General features: G+C 41.5%; 1 protein-coding gene across 1 annotated transcript; it reads right to left on the bottom strand.

The window, feature by feature from the left end:
• Positions 1–1,991: 1,991 nt before the first annotated feature.
• csnk2b (casein kinase 2, beta polypeptide) lies at positions 1,992–8,093 on the bottom strand. Its single transcript, XM_084032516.1, has 7 exons — positions 7,966–8,093; positions 7,280–7,360; positions 6,443–6,545; positions 5,937–6,052; positions 5,366–5,441; positions 4,753–4,942; positions 1,992–4,345 (listed from the first exon to the last, which is right to left on the bottom strand). The coding sequence occupies exons 2-7, from the start codon at positions 7,349–7,351 to the stop codon at positions 4,255–4,257; spliced, it is 648 nt and encodes a 215-aa protein (XP_083888642.1). The 5' UTR covers positions 7,352–7,360; positions 7,966–8,093; the 3' UTR covers positions 1,992–4,254.
• Positions 8,094–8,886: the final 793 nt, after the last annotated feature.

Raw genomic sequence — 8,886 nt, forward strand, 5'->3', positions numbered from 1 at the left:
TGCATGCTATTAGTTTTGCAGGTCAAAAATAATATTTTTTTCTTCTTCTGAGGATCACCAACGTTATAATTAATTCTGAAGGGAACATGAATGTTTTTTATCAAATCTTAATAGTGATGCATTTAATAGTGGAGACATTTCAGAGTGGATCAACCGACTGACACATTCCTGTCCCTAGAGCCACACTGCTAGGATGGCTGAACAGTAGCGTGATGTCAGCTCTACAGTTTGCCAGAAGGCACAAGGTCAGGGAATCTGACATCAGCGAGTTGAGGCTTTTCGAGCAAACACTGCACCACATCTTAGCATCCCCCAGCCTAAGGCACGGTGGTGGTGGTGTGGGGTGGATTTTCTGCAAAAGGCCCTGGAGGGCTCTTGAGGGCAAAACGAACCCAGCAAAATACATGGAAATCCTGGAGAAAAACGTGACGCACTCTGCAAAGAAATGTGCCACCTTGGAAGTTTTATATTTACGGCAAGACAATGAGCCCGAGCACGAAGCCAACGCTCCACGGGCCCAGCCTTAAAAAAACAATGTAAATGTTCTTGAGTGGCTGAGTCAGAGACCTCACATCAACTCAGTCGACGGTTGGTAGCTTTTTACCCATGATCCTCGTGCAACCCGACGGAGAAGGAGCAGGTTTGATTCAGGCACCTGAACACTGACCTGAGGAGGCTGAATACCTTTACTAACAAGTATTTTACATGTCATTTAGATCACTGTCCTTTTTCACTTTTAATTCTCGTCAAAAAGGACACATTCAATCTAATTTGATTCAATGTTGAGAGGGTTGAACGCTTTTTAAAGGAGGCAAAGTTACCCAACAGGCTGCTATCTATCAGCTCCAACTTGTCTCGTCAAGTTGGAGCTTTGAGAAATCTCATCCAGATTTTGACACATTCTTGCCAACATCAGCACAGACTGACACATCACATGTGTACATATTTTATACCAACAATACATGTTTTCTCGAGTGTTTTTGCATGTGGTCCCAGTCTGTGTGGCTGGTATGTTTCCTTAATAGTCGTCCCAAAATGAAATCTGGGAAGAAAAATAAGCGCAATATAGACTCTGGGTGTGGCGAAGCAGAGGCTGAACATTTCACACGACTGCAATGCTGAACTGGCAGGATTATCACTCTGCAAACACGCTCAGACGGCGGTGCTTTCTTGCCACATTTGTTTGCCGTTCACACGGATACCTCTCATCGTTCAGGAGAGGAAGGTGGTCCGCCGGAGACGCTCACCGGCTACAAAATGAAGGGATTCCTCTTCACCAACTTACAAAGGAGTTGCTGAAAGCAAAGGAGGGGAAGGGCAGGTCCCGAGCTGTGGTTTGAGGTTATCCTGAGTCATGAAGGAGCCTCCTCCTCTTCTCCCTCTGGAAAAATTGACAAGGCAAAGCCACATGAAGACATCTCGGCCCTGCCAGTCATTTTTGCCAAGGACAGCTGCTGTGCAGAGGGGGAAAACACCATTTTATGATTCATATGTAAACAGTTATGCATTTCTGTGGATTAAAGCGGCATCATATTTTCAAATGACATATATTTAGCTGATTTTAATTGATGAATCACATCCAAGAGATGATAATATGACTAAATCACAAAAGCATGACTGATCTTGTGATTTTCTCAGTGCAGTTAGACGTTTGTTTTTGTGTGCATGTTTTCCAACCAATGCCATTACTCAGAGTCATGTGAGATGTCACTGCAGCCACACCCAGAATCCAGACCACCGTCATTCCCGCCGTCACCGCAGGGAGTCTTCCTACAAGCTCAACACACAAACACCAAGAATGCAGGAACAGCTATGTGTCCGGTTGTCCCGCTGCGCCACATTATCCTTTCACATTCAAGATTTAAGCTGCTAAAAGTAGTAACATAGAAAGATTTAAAAGTTAGAACAAAGTATTTAAGTACTGAGCTCTCTACTGGCACCATGTGGCAGGAGGGCAGAAGTGCAGTCATAAAGAAAAAGTACAAAAAGAGTATGAAAAGAAAATAGAAGTTTATTGAGAATTCTGAATCCTGCTCACCCTTCCACAGTAGCAGAAAGACAACAACAACACAGACAAACATTAGTTAAAATCTGGACACATAAATACCATTTTTTCTTGTATCATGAAATCCAAAAAACAATCTATTCCAGTCACACAAACGTAGAGAGGGGAGGGAGTGAAGAAAGGGCAGCCGTGAATCTGCCCCACTGCTTCTGAAACGTAAAGAAATAAGCGGCTGGTGGTCGGTCTGTCTCTAAACCTGAACATAAATAATGGGACTGTGCTGTGGAGAGACACCAGTGGGATCAGTGCAGTGGTGGAGTGAGCTGAAGGATTCAGATTGTCTAAATTCCTCTTTCTCCGGGTCTCCTCCTCAATCTTCACGGGGGATCATTTGACATTTTGGGAAATATCTGCTTTCAGCCATTGATGAGAAGACAGACATCACTCTTATATCTGTACATTAAATAGAAAGCTACAACCAGCAGCTGGTTAGCTTTGCTAAGGGGGGAAAAAAACACTGGAAATGGGGAAGAGGCTAGCTTGTCTGTCCAACGGTAATAAAACTGACCAACCAACTCTAAAGCTAAATGCGTACATGAAGTGTAAAAACAGTTTGTTTCGTCACAGGCCAGACTATTTATTGGCAGGAACCAGTAACTTTTGGGACTCAAACCCCCAATACTACCATACTATTCAGTATGCCATAAAAATATTAAGTATGTCAAACGCAACATGCTAACCCGTCCCCCAAAATAAAACAGGATGTCCCACTGCATCTGGTCACAGTCTGCAAGCCTGCATGCTCTTCTGGCTATTCTGACCCACAATCCTCTGCACAGTGGATATATAAGCAAGAGGGTCAAAGTTCAAGATGCAATGTTCTATAGACCTAGGATGTCCAAATTAAATGCAAACTGCATGCAATTGTTTTTGTACAAATAAAGAAACAATATCTGACTTGAGCTGTAAATGCACTAGTGGGACGATTTTATCTTTGGACAGGGCGTGTAGGTTTTTCATTACCAATTAAGCAAAGTTAACCAGCTGCCTGTAGAAACTTCACATTACCGCAGAGGGGTAACAGTCTTCTAATCTACTCTCCAACTAGAAAGCAAATAATAGCATTTCCCAAAATGTCAACTTCTTTCTTTAAAGGAAGATGAAGCTACGAGGGAAGGGCGGTGACAACACAAACGCAGCCAAGCCTGCTGCAGCAGGAGGGGGACACAACTCAGAAAAATGTAGCGCAGGTTATATTTTCACTTCGTTACCAATACAGACAGTTGTTTGACACACGCACAGACAGCTGGAGAAATGACACGGGCTGATTACAATTGTCTGAACGATTTGGAAATTCATGTTAGTTACATTTATTTCTACTTTACCTCTTCTAACAGCAGAGAGCAAAAAAAAAAAGAAAAGAAAAGAGAACTAACATTGCTCTTGAAAAAAAACAAAAAACCATCTGGGTGTGCTCTCTGATTCTTAAGGCAAATTTAACAGAAAATTCTGTGCAACAAAACATCAGACAAACCAGCAACCAAGTTCTTTCAAATGAGCGATACAGAAAAACACCCACCTTCCAAACTGTCTCTGCGAGTGCCATCCTGAGTGTACATGCATTTGGGGGGGGGGGGGCTAATGGGGAGAGGAGGCTTCCAATGATGGAGGGGTTTACCACCACCCTTTACCAAACTGTGCCAAATACAGAACAAACGCAGAGCCAGAGGTGAAAGCTGACTTAGCCGTTGCAAGTCAGCCTTGGACATAAAAGCTTTTCTACGGGGAAAAGTTTCCCTGTAGCGTCAGCCACCGATTCTGACAGCAGAGTGAACAGCAGCAGTAGCGTGAAGCCCTCTATTCCTCAGCTTCCTCCTACCTCACCCTCCTGTTTTTATTTTGGCACTGATGAGTTTGGTAAGGTATGTGCATGGGATCCCAAGTGCATGGATGCGTCTATGTATCTTTGTATGTATGTATGTATGAGTGTATGCACGTGTTTGCTTGTGATTAAGATCGCGGCTGTGTGTTCTTGTCTCGTTCACACTCAAAAATCTTTACACTTTTCATTTGCCCTAAACTAAACCAAAATAATACAGTCTTCAGGGTGGGGAGGGGGCACCTGAAAAGCTTTGTAAAATGCAGGTGACCCCTCCCTTTTCTGATGATAATTCTTTCCCATCTTCTCTCTCTATGAATCTTGCTCCTCCTCCTCCTCTTCCTCTTCCTCCTCGTCTTTCCAGCACGCTCTAGCGGATGGCCTTGACAGGGCTCTTGAAGCTGGAGGCGGCTTGCAGCTGCAGCTGGTAGGCCATGGGGTGGATCTTGAACCCGTACAGCCTGGAGAATGAAGAAAGCAACAAACGTGTGAGCATTTTTTTATGGCCACGGATTAGGACGGCGAACAAACATTAATAAAAACACAATGTATTTGTTTTTAGGGAGAGAGAACAGTGATCTATGACCTTAAGCTTTCAACATTTCCCATGAAGTCAACCTCATGTGATGTTACTGTAAACAGACATCCCGCCAGAATGACAGCGGACGCCCAAAAAAAGGATGTGTGAATAAACAGACTGAATGAGTGTACACTTAAAATGAGTGATCAGAAATCCTCTGATATTTAAACGCCATTTGCTTAAATTAATTTGTGACATTAAATGTAGCATCTTCAACCAGAGAGGGATAAAAAAAAATGGCTGCTACAGTGCAGGAGCACATCATCCAGTTCGACCTGCCACACTAACCTTGGGACAAACTGGTTGGCGGGCCTCTTGGGCCTGTACTCAGGGTGAACCATGAACAGCATGTGGGGGAAGCCAGTGCCAAAATAGGCTCCATCTGTGTGGTGGTGCCTGGAGGACTTGGGTGTGTAGACGTCCATACATTTAGGACAATACAGCTTCACCATGGCCTCTCCTGGGATGTCTGACAGACCTGTGGAGGAAGAGACTGGAGAGTAAATCTACTATATCTAAGATAGAGACCGCACTGGAACACGGCTAGGACAATACAATATACTGTACATCCTTGTTCCTTCGTGGTATTTTCTCCAGCATGTAAATTTACATTTGAATAAAAAAAAATGGCATGATTTGACTGTGAGGTTTGTCACAAACATCCAGGGTTGGTGGCTTTAGAAATCTACAGAAACAAGACCTACAGTCTAAATAAGCTGATCCAACTGCAGATATCTTATGTTTGCATAGCGATGGAGACTGTAGCTACATTCTTTCATACTGTGACGCTCCTTCCTGCTCTATCAGCATCATAGAAGCCACAACATTTTCATAATATTCAGCCACCTTGAGCTGTTTTACCTTAAAAACAAAGGGTGCATAGATATATCATTTTACTCACCAATGGGAAGCATAGGCTGATTCTCACAATAGACGCGGGGGCAGTAGCCAAAATCCCCCTGTTGATACTTCTCCAACTGCAGGGCATAAAACAGGGTTATGGTTATAATGTACTTTAAATAATAATAAAGGGCATACAATAACAACTGTTGCTGTTTTAAAAAAGGAGGCTTAAACTCAGCCCTCAAACATTATGGAGGCAACTAGCTGAAGACCTGAATGTGTTTTACTGCAGATGTGATGCTGTTGATGTTTGATGCGATACTGAATAAATAAAATACAAACCTATGTGGCAGAGACAGTAGTTAACCCCTTGTATAGTCTATAACCAGGTTTAGAAACTGTGCAGCCACCTGCTTATGTAACTACACTATTGTAATTAGGTCCAACCCAGGTAAGTTAATTTTTTTTTATTAAATTGCACAAAAATCCGGTATTATCACCCCCTTTACTGAATATATCAAGTCATCAGCAGTTTAAACCGACAACTTTAATCTAAAATTGTGTAAATCACTTTCCACCCCGTCAACAGACAGCGGGTAGCTGATGTTGCTGACACAGCTGGAGCCTACCATCTGTGCGATGCCCCGGTTGGTGAGGATGTAGCGTGCGTGGATGAGGCCGTACAGCATCTCAGCTGCCTGCTCGATCAGGTCGCTCTGGTTGGGATTGTCCTCCAGCTCCTCATCTGAAGAGAGACGGGAACAGTTTCTTTTCGACGTTTTACAGAGATTGAAAACTATACAGACCAAGATCTTCAAAAGGAAGGGGAATATAATGTATATGTGTCTTAAAATAAGAATAGGGACACAATACTTTTCAAAACGTTACTCAAAACGCAAAAACCATGTGAAAAAATTGTTCATTGTCATTTTTATTTAATAGATGACATGTGCAACAACATGACAGATTAAAAGAACAGGATAAATTAATGATACACTAATGAAAGAAGCGGCCACTCCTTGATCTGTGTTAAATGTTATCTTCTATCTAGACAATTATCTATAGTTTTGCAATGGATGGTAACCAGAGCTTAACTAAACTTTAGAATATGAAGGCACCAACATAAAATACAGACCTGGTTCGAGGTCCAGGATCATGTCAAGGGCCTGGCGGTAGTGGGGAACCTGCTCATTGAGCCCCGTCAGGTTAAACTTGTCCTGGATGTAGTCCTCATCCACCTTTAGATGGGAAAAAAAAAATCACATAGAAAGAAAACTGATTATTCAGAAAGAAGCAGCATACAACTGACAGGAAAGGTTAAAATTTTTAAGTCGATGCCAAAAAGGTACATTGAAGGCGTTTTAAGTTGTAATCATTTCTCTCGTACAGATGTGATACAGAAAGAAGGGGTTGAAAATCCATAGTCACTGACCCAAGTTATCTATCTATTTGGGCACAGTGTGAACAGGAGAAATGATGACAGCAAACAACTCTTTCAAAGTAAATATAGCACATTTCTGCTGAAAGTGTGGAAATACAAATTCACTGAATGGTAAGAAATGCTCTTAACGACTCAAAGGCTGATAAAAATGAAAATGATTCCAAGCAAGTCACAAAAACAACATGAGTTATTCAGATATTAGAAAGGTTTGTTAGAGACAATACAAAGCATGTAAACACAAGTCTGTGACATCACTGCTTCCTCGCTCACATGACACGACTTTGGGTTTGTATTAACTTCAATGGAAGGAGCATTTCTCAATCAGAGGGTTATTCACAGTCTCTTCCCCCGTTCCCCCAGCTTGTAGATTTCCAAGTAAGTTAGTTCTGTGATTCACATTCCTCTGGTAACAAGTTTAGTGAAGGGATCTGGGAGCGACATGTCTTTTATTTTTAATTTCATTCTGATGTGTCACAACATAGATGGAAACAATTAATAAACAGACATGTCACACAGAAAAGGGCAACTCACCTCACAAAAAAACTCATTCCCCCTCAGTCCACAGAACCAGGAGATCCATGACACTTCCTCTGAACTGCTCATCTCTGAATACTAATACAAGAAAAAGAAAAAATGCTCAAGTTATTACCCAGAAATAAATCAACTAGGCTAATTGTCATCAGGCTAACAGCAACACTGAATTCACATTCTCTGCAACATAATATCAATATTTTTTTAAATAATAATATCTTCCGGTGACAAATTATTATCGTCAAAGATCATATTCTTTCACAATGTTAGTATAGCTGATGATTCATCACGACAAGAGTAACTTCACGCTAGCTGTGTAAAGCAATACCTGATTAAGGCTAGGCTAACTATCTAGCTAGCATGATTTTCGACAATCCTGTTGAATGAATTAAGTGCTCGTTGCAGTACAAGCTTTTAAGTCTCGGATCTGTCAAAAACGTATGTTTAAAGAGATAAATGCAATATAACGTTATGGTGTGGTCAAACGCGACGACAAACCGGCCAATGTAACAAATGCTAGCTCGCGAAGCTAAACCCCGCTAGCTGCTAGGACCCAAACTGAAATTCAATATGGCGCATCGTTAGAAAACAGGCCTCATGACCAAAAAATAACTCTTTTCAGGACTCCCTCTGCTTCTGTGCTTGGGCGTTTCAATGCGAGTACATGAGTGATTCTGCGAACTTACCCGGCTTTCAACTTTCTATAGTCCTGAAAAAATCCGACAGATCAAAAATGTAGCAATCACACCGGTGTAAATAAGATGGACACCACCTCCCAGTTCACCCTCTAGGTTACGTTCTTCCTCTTCCTCCCAACGCTCGGAGGCAGCGCACAGCGCCGAGTAAACACTGCTGCCACCAACGGTTTACTTTGAGTATTACACGCACATGTCTCAAATGACTGGAACCTGTACTTCCACCCTTTATCCCTCCTTTTTTCAAGTTTAGAGTTAGGGTTATTTTTGCAAATGAAAAAGAGCCCAACACTTTACTGTTATAAGGCATGCACTAACATAAAGACACTTCATTTGATGTACTATTTACATTTAAGATTATCTACTATAATCATAGTAGTGCTCCTACATGATTAGGATATTATGCTGTGATTTATGTTTATTGTTGGAAGACAATAAACATAAATCAATGTATCCAATAGATTACATTGTTTGAGTTTCCCTGCTCTCCAACCCTCTAGCCACTGTCAGTCAGTTTAATGACCAAATTAACGGCATTTGTTTGAAATTATCAAAATAAGCATATACATTTTTTGTACTTTTTGCTAAAAATGTCCACCAAATTCTTGTTCAGTCCAACCTTGAGTGCAAGTTGACATGTACAAAATCCAACAAAAATGATTTCCAGGTTACCTGAGATATCACATTCACAAGAATAGACATTGGACGGACGGACAACCGGGAACATGAAGACTCTGGCAATGGCTGTTTCAAGCTTGGAAGCGTGAAAGCAAAGATGAGATCAAGTCTGATCCTAATTACGTTACACAATTATTTGATTTGATTATATTATTTCAACTGCTTTTGGTTACTCGCCAACCATAATAAACCAAAAAAATTACATGTTTTGGTTTCTCTTTTCTATGGTCATAG

This window comes from Eutrigla gurnardus (assembly GCF_963514095.1).
Source record: "Eutrigla gurnardus genome assembly, chromosome: 17".
NCBI lineage: Eukaryota > Metazoa > Chordata > Actinopteri > Perciformes > Triglidae > Eutrigla > Eutrigla gurnardus.

Excerpts from the sequence above, each read along its gene's own strand:
- csnk2b (XM_084032516.1), bottom strand. The coding sequence starts at position 7,351 with ATGAGCAGTTCAGAGGAAGTGTCATGGATCTCCTGGTTCTGTGGACTG. Across the intron at positions 6,546-7,279 it reads GGAATGAGTTTTTTTGTGAG|GTGGATGAGGACTACATCCA; the intron begins GTGAGTTGCCCT and ends TCCCATCTAAAG. Across the intron at positions 4,943-5,365 it reads TCAGCCTATGCTTCCCATTG|GTCTGTCAGACATCCCAGGA; the intron begins GTGAGTAAAATG and ends CTTCCTCCACAG.